Source organism: Enoplosus armatus (assembly GCF_043641665.1).
Source record: "Enoplosus armatus isolate fEnoArm2 chromosome 15 unlocalized genomic scaffold, fEnoArm2.hap1 SUPER_15_unloc_1, whole genome shotgun sequence".
Classification (NCBI taxonomy): Eukaryota; Metazoa; Chordata; class Actinopteri; order Centrarchiformes; family Enoplosidae; genus Enoplosus; species Enoplosus armatus.
This window is the reverse complement of record NW_027261189.1, coordinates 31,755-50,108: the sequence shown is the minus strand read 5'-3', so window position 1 is coordinate 50,108 and position 18,354 is coordinate 31,755. Positions and strand designations below refer to the sequence as shown.

The 18,354-nt window shown below is 41.7% G+C and overlaps 1 protein-coding gene across 1 annotated transcript in view; it reads left to right on the top strand.

Moving 5' to 3' along the window:
* Positions 1-18,354, top strand: part of LOC139307120 (arf-GAP with SH3 domain, ANK repeat and PH domain-containing protein 2-like) — a 56,202-nt gene that overhangs the window by 30,389 nt on the left and 7,459 nt on the right. The window contains exons 5-19 of the mRNA XM_070931005.1: positions 4,550-4,599; positions 8,051-8,180; positions 8,560-8,645; positions 8,853-8,928; positions 9,049-9,135; positions 10,470-10,573; positions 11,217-11,286; positions 11,669-11,756; positions 12,835-12,883; positions 13,321-13,487; positions 15,236-15,369; positions 15,954-16,045; positions 16,925-17,114; positions 17,348-17,433; positions 17,882-17,997. Of these exons, the coding sequence (XP_070787106.1) occupies positions 4,550-4,599; positions 8,051-8,180; positions 8,560-8,645; positions 8,853-8,928; positions 9,049-9,135; positions 10,470-10,573; positions 11,217-11,286; positions 11,669-11,756; positions 12,835-12,883; positions 13,321-13,487; positions 15,236-15,369; positions 15,954-16,045; positions 16,925-17,114; positions 17,348-17,433; positions 17,882-17,997 (1,525 nt within the window). The remainder of the gene's footprint in view (positions 1-4,549; positions 4,600-8,050; positions 8,181-8,559; positions 8,646-8,852; positions 8,929-9,048; positions 9,136-10,469; positions 10,574-11,216; positions 11,287-11,668; positions 11,757-12,834; positions 12,884-13,320; positions 13,488-15,235; positions 15,370-15,953; positions 16,046-16,924; positions 17,115-17,347; positions 17,434-17,881; positions 17,998-18,354) is intronic.

Here is an 18,354-nt window from a genome sequence, read left to right as displayed (position 1 = left end):
TAGCACTTGACAGTTTTCGGTGCTTGGTTCTACAGATGCATTTCAGTCTTTATCAAAAAAGTATTGAGGTTCAGATTGAGGTTCAATACACAGCCCTACCGCCCTACATACTGACACAACCCATTAGTTAGTCAGTCAGTCATGTGCGTCCCGCAGCCGGACTAAACCCAGACAGACTCTCGTTAATAGGCTGTGCAGCGCTGTAATGCAATCAGCACTCGTTACTGTCCGTGACGGTCTGTAACCTTTCACTCTCCAGGCACATGATTGGCTGCGGTTTCCACGAGGTATGATACGATTTAGCCAGCTCTGAAATGAGACTGGTTGCCATAGAAACGCCGGTTGTCCCCATGACCCTCAGCCACTTGGCTCTGTCTCGACCTCTGAACTGTCCTTTCTCTTCTCTCGCTCTTTTGCGCGTCTCTCAAGTGCGATGTTTTCTTTTCAGCTTCTATCTGCTTTTCTCTTGATTTCCTTTCTTTGTCTTCTTGTCTCTCTCTTAACACCGCTACTATCTCCCCTCGTCTTTCTCTCTCTCCCCGTCTCCCTCACTCTGTCCTCGTCACCCCCCACCCCTCACTCTCCAGTCTGGCTGTGGCTTCCAGTCACATCTGTAATGCTTACCCACTTATTGCTCATTAGTCTTCTGATGATTCTCATTACCCCAATGACATGGAGCTAATGAGCTGGTTATTTTATACCTCAGGACACACACACATTTACACACACTCACATAAATGCCACCACTGTTGTGATGACAATAAACCTCAGACATTAAGCCTAAACTGTCAGAAGAATTCAGGGAAGGAGACAATTACAGAAAGAGTCATCTAGAAGGGAAATGACCCCCCCCCCCAACCTGTTGCTCACCTCCACGGCCTGAGGGCTTTCCCTCGTCCCTCCCTTCCCCTTCATCATCTTCCTCCTCCTCTGTCATTATACGGCTTCTCCACTCCTGTCCTCTCCCAGGGGAAGTACCTGTTAGGAGAGGGGAAAGCAGGAAGAAGTCCAGACCTGCATGATGGCCTGTTTAGACTGCTGGAAAGAGGAGAGAGAGTAAGATGAAGTAATGGGTTGGCATGGAGGAAGAGAGATTTATTTAAAAGATTAGAGAAGTCTATGGAGAGAAATGAGTCTCAATATTGATGACAAATGTGTGTTTTATGATCCACAGGTAAAAACAAGATTTACAAATGTATAAATCTGTTATGAGTATTTATAGTGTTTTCCAATCCACAAACAAATACCAACCAATTTGACAAACAATTTTACAAATAAAACTTGATTAAACAGTTTTCTATATACTGTATATATACAGTCAGTGAATTTGAAGTTGCCAAAATTAAAACCATACCGAAATATTACATAATACAAAATTAAATAAATGTCTGATAAATATTGTCTGATAAAAGGGTGACAAACTATTATATGTTTTTTGGGAAAACGCCTTTCAAATTCACAAACGTGCTGAAAAGTGAGACGTCCCAGTTTTCAAACAGCACTTAAACACAACATGTGTTTGTGTATCAGAGGCTGTGAAAAGAGTCTCAGTACTCCACACACAAATGTAACCCAATCCACACATTCAGGAAATTGTAAATAAATAAATAAATAGACTCTTTTCTCCCCATAGAAGGCAGCAACAAGGTGACTGAGCATACAGAGGGCATGTAAAAAGGCAGGAAAATACTTTTAGGAGAGTGATAAGCATCAAGACAGCCAGGAAAACAGGAACATCTCTTTGAGGAATGAAGTGTATAAATGACGTAAGCCTAAAAATGTAACTGCTAATGTTCTTTCAATGCATAAAAAATGCAATCTGATATCTTAAAATGCTCTGCAATTACTTCAGCTGTGTGGCAGCTATAATAGTCACCAGTCCTTTCATTTGATTTAAGTCAGGAGTTAATGGCCTTCTGGTGGCCGTTGTTCACTCAGAGCTTGTTAATATTCTTCTAGTGCGGTCTTCGGCTATGAGTGCGATGAACTAACCCCGAGGGAGGCAGCTGCTAATGGCTCTGTGATTAGAGGGCTACCACCTAGCAACCTGTCACTGCTGTTACTCTCTAAAAACCCACCATTTTCCACCTCATCTACCTTCATGGTCATTTCACCACAGAGGGCAACTGGCATTTCATGTGTTTAAAAAAAATGAATTGTCATTTTTTAGGCTGCCATCAGTTTCTGCCTTTTTAATTACTGTAAAAAGCAAATTTGACATAGTGTTTACTCAGGATACAGTTCAGTCAGTGCAGTACTAGCAAAAAAGGCTGGGGTGGGGTCCCTGGAAGACCCAGTAGTGTTATTACTGAAGATAAACACACACACACACCCACATACACACACACACTCCAGTCAGTGGAAAATGGAAAGTGCTGAGTCCACGAGACTGTTCTGCTAACAGCGGACTTTCTGAGTGGACGCCGGCATGATGTCATGCCTCTCATCCTCTGCTTATTGACCGGTCTGTGTTTCTAACCCACCATGAGTCATATCAGCTTATCACGAATCAGTTACAGTGTCTGGATAGTTGCTGCAGAACCCACCGTGTGTGTGTGTGTGTGTGTGTGTGTGTGTGTGTGTGTGTGTGTGTGTCTGTGTGTCTGTGTGTCTGTGTGTCTGTGTGTCTGTGTGTGTCTGTGTCTGTGTCTGTGTGTGTAAGGAGTGTTAGGAGAGAGGTCTGTGGTCTAAAGCTTTTTGGAGTGAGCGGTGATGCGAGTCCAGCTGTAAACTGTCTCATTGTGCTTCAGTGGGTCGTGAACACCCGAACCACCCACGCATGCTCGCTTTTTGAGATTTTAGATAAGAGCAGATTACTAATCAAGGCTTTTCCTTAGTTTGGTTTGCAGACTATAAACTAAAACATCAGCAGCATCAGTAGTTTTTAAAGTTATTGAACCAAGGATTTACAAATAGCAGAAGTGGTAGATTAAAGGGTCCAACAAGTTGTCTGCCAGATTGTTTTTAAACGTAATTTTTCAATACTGTGAGCACCTCAAACCACTCTATTCCTTTGTATTCGGTGGAGTCAGAGGGATCTGAAAACCAAATACAGCCAAAACTATCTGTATGACTAGATATCACCAGAGTTAAGTGAGAAAATGTTTTGTTTTTTGTAAAATGAACCCGGCCCTTTCAGAAAATGCAAATCCAAATCCAAAAATGCACCAGTACTACAGATCCAAACTCAACTCTGCCTTCGTTGCTGCCGACCAGGTTGTACATTCATTACTGAGGTGGGAAAAGGTGTGAGGAATGTGTAACAGGAAGTGCTATTCCTGGACATGTGAGGTAGTAGGTAGTAAGAAGTGATACGTTAACAAATGGAGGCCCTTGTCAAGGGCATGACATTCCTCCTCCGTCCTTTGGATTGAGACGGACAGGGAATCAGGGCACAAAGAGCTCGCTGCTCTCTCGGGGAGTGTTTTGCCCTGTGCCTTGGCCTATTCTGCTCTGCCATTCTCTGCCCAGCGGTGCCTGGATCTGGTATTTTTAGCCATTGTTACCATTTTTCTTCTCTCTCTGGCTCTGACATTTCCTTCCGCTCAGCCTCTCTTTTCTTTCTGGCTCTCTCTTGACCTGCAGTTCGTTTTTATAGCAGCTTCCTTATTTGCTTGAGCTTTTTTTTCTTCTTCACAGGCTCGTAACTTCTTTCACTTTGGTCATCAGCTCCTTTTGTACTTTTATAGTATTTTATGCTCTCTTTCCTCTGGTGGTTTCTGCCCTCGAGCTGGTTGACTGAATGGCTGAGTGCTCCTTGGCTTGGCACAGAAATGCACAGTAAGCCGGATATGAGTGCTGCTTAAGGTTTAAGTGCTAAATGTTTGTGTGGGTTTGAGTTTTCTTTGGATAAAAACCTCACTTCCATGCATAATTCAGCAGGTGCTTACTGTAGTTTTTGGTGTTTAATTACAAATCAACATTTTAGTTAAATGTGTCATAATCCTCTTGATGATTTGTTGTTGTCATTGAAAGCAGTTGAGCATTCTGGCTCTGGTATCGGGTAACAATTCATTTGTCGAAATGCATTTTTTAGGGAATGACACGGCCAATTGCACCCAGTAATGTCTGCTTTTGTTTGTCCTAATCACTGTTTAATCAGACACGCAGCATTAGGGATGTTGTTTAATCAAGCGCTTTGCTCAAGCAGCTGATGTGAAAGCACACCCATGACGAAAGCGTTGCCTGTTGTCGGTGTGACTAGAGGAATCGAATCGAATGCCAAAAAATGATCGCACTGCGCGTATGCTTATCCTAAAACCCTCCAGCATAACCTGTCCCAGTTCCCTGCTGAGACAGCTGTGGGCTTCTGTGCATCTGTGAGGAGGATGATTCAACTTACTGATTCACATTGTGATGAAACACACACCTGCAACCACACACACACACACACACATCTCACCACAGGGTCCATTAAGTAACTGTCCTGGAGCTTTCTGTCATATCAACAATTAACTGATCAATTCATCAACAAAAATAATAAACAATAATTTCAGCACTATATCCCAGACTATTGTTTACAATTTCTGCTTTGTGTTGTTTCTCACAGGATCTGAAAAAGCCTTTTGACAAAGCCTGGAAGGACTACGAAACAAAAGTGTAAGAAACCTAATATGTATACTACCAGACATTTGATGGTTTGTTAGTTCACAAGTTAAAACTGTGCAACATGTTGACCCAATGGTTAAAACCTTGTGATTACACAGTCATCATTAGTTTAAATTCAGCAGCACTAGTTAGTCTTAACTTACCAAACGTGTGTCAGTTAGTATGTTGAAATGTGCAGTATGTGTCATGTCTCTGTCTCGACTAACCGCTCTCCCCCTCTAACCCCATGTGATTATCTGTCAACACATCCTTGATAATGTGAATAACCAGCCCTCACCATCACCTTTCCGCCTCAACACCATTGTGAATGTGCATGCAAAGAACACATGACGTTTTATAGCACTTTCATATATTTTACAAGCTGCAAAGGACATTCTTTACTGAAAGGGTAATACATCTTCTCTCCAAACCGTTTCGATCAGACAGTACGGGCTTTGTACTGACTTCGAGAGTTCAGCCGGATGCTATGTGACCGTTCCTGACCGTCCCAACTTATTCTTATGATTTGACTCTATTGATAGCAAACAGACGCCATCAATAGAGTTCACTTTTCTGCCTGATTGGGAAAACCAACCAAACACCCCGACATGTCCTGCCCACTCTTCTTTTATCAGTGATCCTCTGGCCGTCTCTTATCTCTCTGCTGTCACGCTAATAAGACTGTTCTCATATTCACAGACGCAGAGAGATTAATTGATTTCTGATTACCTAATTTGATTTGCAAGCTCTTCGCATCCGACACCCGAGTTTGAATTCTGTTTTCAGTCTGCGGGTCGGGAGTTGTCTCACTTTGGATGCTGTTCATTCAGGAGGAGTGTTTAATCTGAAATCTAATTACTAAAATCAGACCAATTTTCCTAAATTTGAATGCAGAATGTATCTTTCCAATTGGTGAATCACTCCCTGAACTGACAGGACTGAAAGTGAATGGATCCTCAGCCCAATCATCAGTTGAGCAACTGTCAGTTTGGCTGGCGGCCAAACAGCCTGGCTAACATGTGTCTCTCTATTAGTCGCAGCCCTGATGATGCTGTAATGCTGTCAGGGCTCAAGATTCATGTCCTGACAAAGACCAGCAGTGTGCTCGCAATGAAATTCAATTTGGCTTGTTCACTCTGGCAAAATGGCGAGTTTACAACCAAAACTAAATGCTGTCAGAACAGTTTGTGTCTTTTAAGGCTGATTGTTTCCGGTTTTTCCAACCATGTCTAAGACGATTGGTAAAAACAAACTGCTTTCCTTTTTTCAGAATACCAAAGAGAGAAAGGAAACTGACTTTAATTGCGTTTCCTCCCATCACGACTCACAGTTACTGTCATTAAACTAACAAACCTCAAGTCAAAGTTAGCATTTGTTAGCAGCACCATATTACACAGCCTTTGTGAACATGCCAAATGTTTCATTTGTAGTATCCTGCCTGTAGCTGCAGACTAAAGTGGGAAACCCAGCTGGGCGTGCAGTCAAACTAAAGAAGTAAATACACACCACTTTGCTTGAGGGACACTTATTGTGCAACAGCAAGAATCCAGAAGACTGTATTTTTTCTCTCGTTCATAAAGTGGTGAGACTTCATGAATCACAATATATAGGGAGTAACAGTTGAGAAGGACTGTTAAAGGAATAGAAAATACGCTTATTTGCTTCCTGGCGGAAAGTTAGATGAGACAGTCGATACCACGCTACAGCCAGGAGATGGTTAGCTTAGCTTAGCTTAAGACTGTGAACCGGGGGAAACTGCTAGCCTTGCTCTGTTCAAATTGAACAAAATCCGCCTACCAGTACAACTAAAGCTCACTAATTAACACGCTACATCTCGTTTGTTTCATCTGTAAAAAAAACATGTAAAAACGACATGTTGTGGCTCTCGTCTAACTCGCGGCAAGAAAGCAAATTAGTGCATTTTTCCCAAAATGTCTAAGTATTCCCTTTGAGACTAGTTTTATATATTATAACAGAATGCTTTAAGTTGGCTCATGCAGTCCCACCACTTTGGTCTTTCCTCTTAGTTTTCCTGTTGAGTTTTGGAATGGCCTTTTTGTATTTATATTGCACTGAGCCTAGCAGGTCAGACGGATGACACAGTTGACCATGAGGGAGTGAAGTCTGTCTTGACGCACATGAACAGCTCTCGAGCGGCTAGCGGTCACCGACACATACTCGTCTCTTTGAGAGGAAACAAACTGCTGCATCCTTTTTGTAGCGAGTATGCTGTCATGAAAAAAACAGCATATGGAAAAGAATGCCCTGTTGCATGGATTGGTGTCTCCTCCCCTCCTGTGTGTGGTGTGTTTTCCTGGTTGCCTGTGACTGTATGCAGAGTTTATGGTTTTGTGAAAAAATCAGCCCTGAGTTCTGACTGTCAGGCAGCCTGGCGTGTGAAAGGTTTCACCAGAACATTTGCTCATGCCCTCCTAGGTCTATCCCTGACCGTTTAACCCCAAACTCAACCTTAATCATCTCTACATAATAATACCTACACATAACCAAATACTTAATGGACAATAATTATGTATAAAAATAGATTCCCCTTTTGATTTGAATTATAACATACAGGATGAGGACTGCTGACTTAAGTAATTCCCACTGTCTGACATCTGCTTTCTAATTTCTTCTGATTTATGTACCGGTTTCAATTTCCATCATCAGTGAGAAACAACAAGAAGTGCTTGATTTTGCTAACAAGCTTTATGCTAATGATGGAAAAGTTTAACCCCTCTCTTAGCAATTCTGATTTAAGAAGTTCAAACTACACAGATTTTTTCCCCCCAACCATTTCAATGCAATTATCCAGATGTTTCTCCTCCACAAAATTAGTGTGTTTACTTCAGTATATTGGACATCTGGAAATGCAATGCTATAAAATCTGTGATGACTGTTTGCTGTGCATCTGAATGGCTTCTTTAGTTCTGTTGTCTGGAGGGAAAACCTCAGTGTTTGACCCTGTGGAGGATGTAATGTCTTCAAGACACCTCCATTAACATCACTTTCTCCAGGGACGGCTTTATTCCTACGACGGGGGTGAGGTGGTGGTGATGTAGGTGTTGTTGTGGAAGTGTTGTAAGAGGAAGACAAGTGATCACGCTTGTCTTCCATCATGAGGAGACGTTGAATAGTAAAGTTGCCTCGCCCGACAACAGAACTTAAAAACATATCACATGCCTTCAATTTAATCAATTAAGACTGCGTACTACCTGGGTGGTTTAGATGAAGCTACACAAACACAATGACATTACTGTTACACCATAAACCCCCCAAATCCCAGTCATTTCTAACCCTATAGCTAAAACTAACCTCTCTACCCCTTAATAACCATTTAATTAGTATAAACTTTCACTCAGCAACAGGGCTGATTTTACACAATAGTCACACTTTTTGTGCGTTTGTGGTGCTGTCCTGGATGTGCCGTGTGCTCTTTGACCCCTGTGATGTCACTTCCTGCCAGCACCAAGATAGAGAAGGAGAAGAAGGAGCACGCGAGGCAACACGGGATGATCAGGACGGAAATCAGTGGGGCGGAAATCGCCGAAGAGATGGAGAAGGAGAGGAGATTCTTCCAGCTGCAGATGTGCGAGGTTAGTCGGGCTAATGATTGGGAGTCGGGTCGCAGTTTGTTTAAATATGTTTACTATGGACCATAAAATAACTGCACACAGTTAATGGTGTGTATAACAGGTAGCAGTGGTTTATAAAACTTTAATGTCCGTCTTTGCCAAACATAGATATTTCAGAATGGCTGTGTAACCTTTTGGAATACAAATCTCAGATTAAATTTAGTATGTGTCCTTTGATGTTTTTACTTTCATAACACTTTACTTGAAAGATGAAGATTTCTACTTTGAAAGTAAAGTTGAAAGGGATGTATATGTTTGAGATCGAGCCCGAGTGGCCTTTCCCTCTGACTGAACCCAGCCTCACCCTTTCTGACTAAATCTGTATTCAATGTGTTTACAGTACCTCCTGAAAGTCAATGAGATCAAAATCAAGAAGGGGGTGGACCTGCTGCAGAACCTCATCAAGTACTTCCACGCACAGTGCAAGTAAGACCTACAAATATTATGCTCATTTAAACTGTTTCCAGCGAACCCGAAAAACATGTTTAGTTATATTACAGTTGTAGGGAAATTTGTTGAGGGCTTTCGATTTGTGTTGTCATGTGTCAGTTCATATAACTTAAGTCACTCACATCTAACTGCAAACCCATTTTGTGGCAGTTTCTGTGTTAACTTCATGTGCTCCCTGTCCAGTTTCTTTCAGGACGGTCTGAAAGCCGTGGACAACCTGAAACCTTCCATAGAAAAACTGGCCACAGATCTGCACACGGTGAGAAAACCAGCAGCTTCTCTTCTCTTCTTCCCTTCGCTCGACTCCAACAATCCTGTCACATATGTTTTTTTCTCTGTTCTCTCTCTCCTGTTTTCTTGATCCTGTCCATTACGGCAGATAAAGCAGGTGCAGGATGAGGAGAGGAAACAGCTGACTCAGTTACGAGACGTCCTCAAGTCAGCACTACAGGTGGAGCAGAAGGAGGTAACACACACTCACAAACACACACGTGGCGCTGAAAGTCCTCTATGACCTTTCAATGTCAGTCAAATATCCCATTTGAATTGGCTTAATTCCGATAAATCTGCTCTAAAATCAGATTATATTTGATACAAACAATCCTGAATAATTCACAGCTCTTTGACCTCTTAACTTGAACGTGGTTGGTACTAATGTAGGACTCTATCAGGGCTGTGGTCCACACAAACAATGTGTCAGCTGATTCAAGAGCATCTGTCATGAAAAGGCTGAGGTTTTTCCTATTTTTTCCAAACATGTGTTGCTATTTTCCATTTTCTCCACCACCTGAATGAGTGGACATGATTTTTAACTGACCCCAGCCCTGTGCTTAGCGAACTGTAAAATATGCTGCAGCTCCCGGTCTCACCTGAAGATTGTTTTCTTCTTTCCTTCTCTGCCTCCGTCTTTTGTGAAACAAGTCTAGGAGAGTAAGTGGACTTCTTGAACAAAAACCTTTTCTGTGATTGTTTGCATCCTGTTTTCATTGTGGTGTTGCTTCTGTCGTAATGTAAGATCAATAGTTTGTTTTCTGTCGGCTGTTACAGCCGATAATCCATATTTCTGTTCAAATATGACATTGCCATGTTTCAGTGCTTTGGTTCATTTAAGTTGTCCTTTTTATTTTAAAATGACTTTTCAATGAGAAGAGCTGGAGCTGCATTTCTGCTCTACCAAGATTATCCTGTCTGCTGTGTGTGCGTGTGTGTCTGCTGATAACAGCACACACCAATAAAACCATTAAAGCCCCGTCAACGCCGGCCTTCAGAAGTCGTCCTCTCTGTTTCCCGTAGTGTTTCCAGAAAGGAAATGACATCACTCATACAAACATCTGGCCTTTGTTTGGTCCTTGTTGTTGTTCCATTGCTTTCAAACCTGAATATCTAGAAGATAAATCATTGACTGTTAAATCTTTTAAAATCCAGGTTTATAATGAAAATGTGTTTTATCTTTTGATCCTTTCAGATTTGAGACTAAAATGCTAATGACAGCTTTTGCCCGCCTGCTGTTGCAGAATCTGGTGTAAAAGCTCCTCTCATTTTCTTATCCCCACGTGTACAAAATCATTCAGGCTCACAGCAGCAATCTTTCTATTGTTGTTCATACTTGCTCCGAAATCCTCAGAGGAGCCTGAGACCCAGAAGCGTAAATCGGAGCTATTTAATGCTTTACTGGCTCCGACTTGACTGCAGTGTGGATTTGCAAATCCACAAAAAAAAGCGCCTGCTTTTTTATTTTGTTTCATATTTGTATAAAGGCTCTGATTTGTCGTCTCTATTTGTTTGTGTGTGTTTTCCCAGGATTCACAGGTGCGGCAGAGCACCACCTACAGCCTGCACCAGCCGCAGGGCAACAAGGAGCACGGCACCGAACGCAGCGGGTACCTTTACAAGAAAAGTGACGGGTGAGCTTTTAAAATAACTTACTACCTACCTAACCTACTGTAGGTGAAAAAATGCCTGGTTGATTTACATGATGGTTGTAGACGTATGTTTTTATTTTGTACTGAGGTTAAAATGTGTTATAAATACACTAAAATAAGAAACACATATTTTAGCCTACAGTTATTTTCATTATGATTACTTCCCATTTAATTTAGTAATTGTAAAAGTCTATAAAATGTCACAAAATAGCAACATATGCCCATCACAGTTTCGCAGAGCCCACGCTCACATCTTCAAATTTAACTGACCAACCGTCCAAATAATGATTTTCAGTTTACAGTGATACAAAACAGAGACAAGCAGCAAATCCTCATGTTGGAGAAGCTGGAACCAGAGAATATTTGATGTTTTTCATTGAAAAATAACTCAAATATTTAATTAATTATCAAAATTGCTGCAGATTAGTTTTCTTATCAATTAATCGAGTGATTGTTTCAGCTCTGGAACTAATGATAGCATACATATGAATACACTGCTCAGCCTATGTGTCATAACTAATGCATGTGTTCTGTACTGTAACATGTGATCATATTAAATATTTTATAAGTGTCTGTTGCCACTGTGTTTGTGACGTACTTATCACTGTCTTTATGTGTGTCACAGGTTGAGGAAAGTGTGGCAGAAGAGAAAGTGCACAGCGAAGAACGGATACCTCACCATCTCACACGGCACAGTACGTAAACAACAGCGCTGTGTTTGTCTCCGTGTCCTGGCTGCAGGCCTTCTCCCCAGCCGCTCGTTATCTTCACCCATTAACCACGAATATATTAACAGACAGCAACAGAGAGCACAGGCCGAACATTCACCTTGCATCAGCTGAGTCTCTTTTTAACTTGAACTCCGTTTGTTCCCATATAAAGATTGAGCCCCGGCCCGGTCAACTCGACTCACTAACACAGTTCATCTCACACGTAGCAGCTTATCAGATGTTTCATTTGGCTCCAGCAGCAGTCAGATACGGCTAAACACAACACTCTCGCTCATTTATGTTGTTGTTATTACTCTCCCTGACTCCTTCCCTCCCCTCCTCTGTTCTTCGTCTCCCTCTCTGGCAGGCTAACCGGCCGCCAGCTAAACTCAACCTGCTCACCTGCCAGGTGAAACACAATCCTGAGGAGAAGAGAAGCTTTGACCTCATATCCCGTAAGTTGCCTTCCTTCTCATCTTTTTATCTGTGCTCACAGTCAGCCATCTCTTTTTTCCCTTTTTTTTTTTTCTTCTTCTTCTTTCCCCAATCTATGTATGTTGCACTCAAATGCCTCGTTTTAATTAGCTCCATTCATCCAGGCAGCAGCAGGCCGAGATTTGTCAGGCAGCAGTGTGGATTTCAAATGGCTTTCTAGTTAGCGAACAGCAGTGAGCCAAAAATAAGCTGGTCTTTAAAAATATGTATATTAACACATCCAGCACATCTCAATCTAGCATTTAGTCTCAGTCCTAGAAGGAAACAGCAAACAAAAAGACTTTACAGCTGGACTATTTTGATAATCGAACAGTTTCAGTCATTTTTCAGTCAAATTGTGAAGGACATTTTTTGCTATTGTCATTTAATGAAAAGAAAATCTGCAAATCAATTAATGAAAATAATTGTTGACATTGTTTCTACCCTAATAGTCATAGTCACTTTTTAATAATATATGATAATTGAATTTAAGCACTTTTGAAGCTGTACATGCTGCAGACTTCACAACTTACACTTAACAGTTCATTTGGAATCCCATTGCAGCTTTTTTCTTTTCTGGTTTGACTGTGAGATGTGGCTAATAAAACCTTTTTAAAGTATTTTTCTAGGGGCATTTTAAGCCTTTTTTATTACCAAGTTGACAGTAGAGAGATGACAGGAAATAATGTGGAGAGAGAGAAGGGGAAGGACATGCAACAGATATTGCGGTTTACAGTCATTTAAGGTTTGGGAAGTTTATCCACACATAAGAGCTGGAGAGGCTGAGCTTCAGCCACTGGAGACACAACATAGTTTATGTAGCTTTGGATACAGTGGTGTAAAAAAAAAAAATAGTTCTCAGTCTGTCTGGTTATTAGCAAGTGATTCACATATGAAGACAGAAATAAGAGCTAAAACAGGTTCACCCTCAGCGTGACCGGTCAGTAGGATACTTTAAAGCCCTCCGCAGGGAATCGCTCAGAGCTCCACTGCTCTTTGATCCATGTTCTCCTCTCTTCCCCCTCCCACTTCTCTCTCCTGTTGTGTCATTTGTTTCAGACGACAGAACGTATCACTTTCAGGCTGAAGACGACCAGGACTGTCAGATGTAAGTGCCTGTTCCTTCCGTGTGTGTGTGTGTGTGTGTGTGTGTGTGTGTGTGTGTGTGTGTGTGTGTGTGTGTGTGTGTGTGTGTGTGTGTGTGTGTGTGTGTGTGTGTGTGTGTGTGTGTGTGTGTGTGTGTGTGTGTGTGTGTGTGTGTTTTCAGTCTGCTGCCTAAGTGCATCCTGTTTACCGCCTCGGCCACTTTCCACACACTTCCTACCTCACACCCAGCCAGACGCTTGGCCTTGTCTTTACCTCCCACCTCCTGTCTTTTACTTCACCTTTTTAACTCCCTCCGTTTTTCTTCACTTAAATACCTCGTAACCTTCTTTCTCCTCCTCCTCCTCCTCCTCCTTTTCCTGTGTCATTATTCTCATTTTCACTCACTGACTCACCTCTCCTGTACGTCCCTCCTCTCCTCCCCTCTCCTCCCTCCTCCAGCTGGATCTCGGTGCTGCAGAACAGTAAGGAGGAGGCGTTGAATCAGGCATTTAAAGGGGACCAGCATGTCGGCGAGAACAACATCGTGCAGGAGCTGACCAAGGCAATCCTGGGCGAGGTCAAGAGGATGAGGGGAAATGACGTGTGCTGTGACTGCGGAGCACCCAGTGAGTGACCGAGATGACTGACAGCACAGAGTCAAAACACATTTTATGACCTTTAAATGATTGTTGCTGACAAAAATGGTTCACACACGTGGTTTTACGTGTTTTAAACGTATCAACTACAAATCATGTTTTATTTACATTATTGCAGACCCTTTCCCAGAGCAAGTTTCGCACTGATTTTCTACCCTCAAGGGAACATTTAGGTCATGTTTTATTTCTCTGCGGTGTGAAAATCAATAATAATAAGTAATCCATCATGGTGACCATTTCATTATTGTTTATATTTTATTGTTTTGTTCCAGTTGCATGATCATTGCATGGTAATGCAAGAGACTGATATTCAGAGAGTTCAGAGAGTAGTAACCTTTTCAATGCAAGGAAATAACCAAATCCTCATTATTTACTTATGACAACCATGTTTACGTGTTTATTTTTTACTATTTGTTTGCTGACGACATAGTAATGTTTATGGAAGGTCATACATCTAAACAGTCAGATCGTTCTTGGAAACATCACAAAACGTACTTTTAAAATGGTCCTGGCCAGAGTTGAATGTTAGGAATTGAGATTCTTGGAATTTCTTGTCCTTATTAACAGTACATCATTGCAATAATTATGATAATACTGCTGCCACAGTTTGCGTGGCGTTAGATGGTAGAGGCGCACACACACACACAGTCATCTCCCAAAAATGACAAAAAGTTTTCATATATGTTGAGTCTAGCCTCTTTCTTTTTTCTCAACAATTTTGTGAGCGTTACAGATTGAAATGTCCATGAAAATACAGCTTTTAATGTGATTAAGACAGAGGATTAAATGTCTTACCAATGTTGTTCACATGTCGCTGTATGTAATCTGAGGTTTTGCAGTAGTGATGCTCTTAAGATACCTGTAGCCATCACACAGTAACTGGAACAATATGTGCATTTCCAAGTTGAGAGAGGTGCTGTGCATATTTTACGCAAGATTTCACAGCAGCGGTAACGTCATTATTTATTTAAATCTACCAACATGGGTACAGGATCAGTCAAGATCCAACAGTCAAAATTAATTTATGGTGAGAAATCCTAGGGGAAAAAAGTGATATATTGTCTGTAAGCATTGACTTTAATATTGCGGGAAATCCTTCAAACCTAGTCTCAACTTCCTGAAAGCCACACTGCAATTTGAAGTATGTTTCAAGACTGAAGGATAAATGAACAGAAATGATTTGCTGCCTGGACGTCAATCTAAAAGTGTTGTAATGATGTGTATGCATAGTTATGAGCTAAATCATGCAGAACCACTGGGAAGTCCTCGGCTCAGAACATACTGAAACTCTTGCAGACTGGATCCTATATTTGTGAAGACATGGAGTCTCCCAGTAATTTCTCCCAAATCCCATGAAATTTCCTCCTGCAGACATGGATATGCTTTTACATACTGTACATGGCACACACACGTACAGTATATCCACACATACACTGAGTATCCAGGCCAGACTTAGCTACAGTCCAGCTTGGTCACTTTGCTCTGACATTGTGTGCTGTGAGATAGTAAAAAGCCCTTCAGGCAGCTATTAAATTTCCAGAGCCACAAGGACACATCAAAGTTGGCTCACGTGCTGCAGAAATTACTTTTGCTTTAGTGGTTTTTGCTCAAGGACAGTGTGTCACCCATATTAATGTCTCCCTCTCTTCCCCCTCATGTGTCGTTTACCTCCTCTTCGCTTCCATTTTCTTGACAGTTTTTCTTTTTCTCTTTCTCAGACCCGACGTGGCTGTCCACCAACCTGGGCATCCTCACCTGTATTGAATGTTCTGGGATCCACAGGGAGCTGGGAGTCCACTACTCCAGGATCCAGTCCCTCACTCTGGATGTACTCAGCACCTCAGAGCTCTTGGTAAGTCACCGCCTGTCTTCTCGCTGAATCACTTCACATTTTAGTTTTTCTTTTGTCACAGTTTGAGTCATCCCATTGTATTGATTTTCCGCACAAATCTCTTGAGATTTTTAGGCAACATAAAAACCTGAGGAGAGGACGGGTGGGAGTAGGGAAGGGGAAATGAGGACAAGAGGGTGTAAATCGAGAGTAGCATCATCTCAGGCCTCGTTCTCCTCTCTTCTCTCCTCTAACACCTCTGGAAATCTCCACACTCAGAATAGCTGAGATTTTATTTTGGCTTTTTTCTAATCACTGTTTGGTGTAAGAGATTTACAGCCTGTGGGACGGTCGGGATTAAATGCTTCCAGCCATGATTGCTTTCCTCGTTGTTAAGACGCCAGTCGCGTTAGCCACAATCAGACGGGCGTTGTGCAGTTTATAAGGCTCCACACACAGTTTAGGATCTGCACCGCATCCTGATGGAGGTGTGAGCTGAACTGGCAAAGATGATATAAATGACTGCATATGGTGCAGAAAATGGCTAGTATAAGTGGTTTTGATATGTGTGTGTGTGTGTGTGTTTGTGTGTGCGCGCTCCACAGCTGGCCAAGAATGTGGGGAATGCAGGCTTTAATGAAATCATGGAGGCTTGTTTAAGTGCTGAAAATGTGAAACCCAACCCAGCCAGTGACATGTAAGTCACCCCTCCAATTTCTCTCCCCCTCTCTGACTCTGACACCATCACTGACATATTGGCACTTCTTAACCAGCGATGACTGATCAGGTTTTCTGAATGTGATTGATTACTTACAATGACGTGTCTATGATCATTATTAGATGACATGATTATGTTTAAAAATACATGTTGTGTGTTCTTATGCCTGCAGGGAAAAGGGCTATCACTGTGTGTTCAGGGTTAAAACACAATAATTACGTGCAGTTATTGTGTGCTTGAAGGCTGATGTAGTTTATCATATTTTCACACGTAATACTTTAGGTGTCATATTTTTACAATTTTGAAGATTGATCACATGATTTTACTCCTAATATTATTTGCACATGCATGCTCTATGTGTCATATCTCTTAACAAAGTGTTAGAAATCACAAACAGGTTGCAGACTTAACATGGAGGAACATTTTTCAGCAGTTGTGTTTGCTTTTCTGCTCCTGCTTGAACAGGACAGCTATTTATTTTCCCTGAGCATTTTATAGGGAGGTTTCTTAAGGTTTAGTAGTAGCATGTACACAGTTGACCAGCGGATGTTGTCACAAAACAATTGTTTTCTCACAATTTGAAATGGTCTAGCTGGAGTTAAGAGTCAATATTCACCATAGGAGTGAATATTAGGAGGAATAGGAGTGTGAAACACATTTTTTATGACTTATGTGTGACTGCTTTATCTTGCAATTTAAACCTAATTATGAAAACTCGATCAAATGACTAATTAAGTGTGTTTATTGATGAGTTATGATCGATGGCTTTTGATTGGTGCATCCCCAGCTTTCACGCCCATTGAGACCATGAATGATATTGCTGTAACTGAACCGCTGCCTCTTCACATCCTCCACCAGGCAGGCGAGGAAAGACTTCATCACAGCCAAATACACCGAGAAACGTTTCGCTAGGAAGAAGTGTCCCGACGCGACGTCGCGGCTCCACACGTTGTGCGACGCAGTGAAGGCCCGGGACATCTTCTCCCTCATCCAGGTCTACGCCGAGGGAGTCGACCTCATGGAGCCCATTCCTCTGGCCAACGGACACGTCAGTGCACAAAATGTTTAACCTGTGTGATGTTTGAAACTGAGTCTGTCCTTCAGTGGTGACTTTGAAACTTTACCAAAGTAGCTTTTCCACCAGGAGTGTGATGTCTTCTTCATAATAATCAGTCGCATCCTTCTTGCTCTTGACCTTCTTCCATGATTCTCTACAAACACCTCGCATTCCTGGGGGTGTTATGAAAACATTATGCAAATGTCTTATCTTTTTTATTACAGGAACAAGGGGAGACAGCCCTTCATCTCGCAGTCAGACTGGTGGATAGAACGTCTCTTCACATCGTTGACTTCCTCACTCAGAACAGGTAAACAAAGCAAGAAAACAACAGAGGACGACGATACACCTGCTTACAGAATACATTATGCCAAAATAGGCTTCGACTGTCCATCTGAGTGTGCAGCAAACATCAAATACACCAACATGAAAAGATACCACTTTGACAAAAACAGTTGTAATTCAAATTCAAGACCAATTTGCTTATTGACATCCACTTATTTCTCTTTGTCTTTTTTCTCTCTTTAGATTTTCCTATTTAAAACACAATAACAATAATATTTAAATATTTTTCATATTACACATCTGCAAAATAACACTCTGGATTATTATTATTATTTGTCATTTTTTGTCTTTGGTTGGAGGTTATGAGATATCCAGATGAGCGTTGGGGCTGGACAGGAGAAACCAAGGCTTCATTTTGTGCCTCCTGTGTTGGGATTTAAAGTTTTCCCCTCTCTGTCTGTGTCCCTCTGCAGTTTGAATTTAGATAAGCAGACGGTCAAAGGCAGCACAGCGCTGCACTACTGCTGTCTGACCGACAACAGCGAGTGTCTGAAACTGCTGCTGCGGGGGAAGGCCTCCATAGAGATCGGTAAGCAAACACAGCAGCAGCAGCAGGGTGGCCGTGGTGCGTTCACTGACCATGTCTTTCCTTCTTTCTCTATACTTTCTTACACCTTCCCTTGCACCATGTCTTCGTCAATCCATCACAAGTTTGTGTGTTAAGTTCTTGTTGGCTACTAGCTAGTTTCAAAGTAGGGATTTAGCTACAAAATTAAAACTTAAGGCATGTCTTGGCTCATAAAGACTTAAACAGTAAATAAATTAGTAAAAACTTTTATTTATTTCTGAGTGCAAGGAGAAATCTCTGTGTTTCAGTTAGTATTATTTATGTAACATAGTGGTTAATTAAGAGTGAGAGGAAAATATCTGATTAAGCTAACAGTTA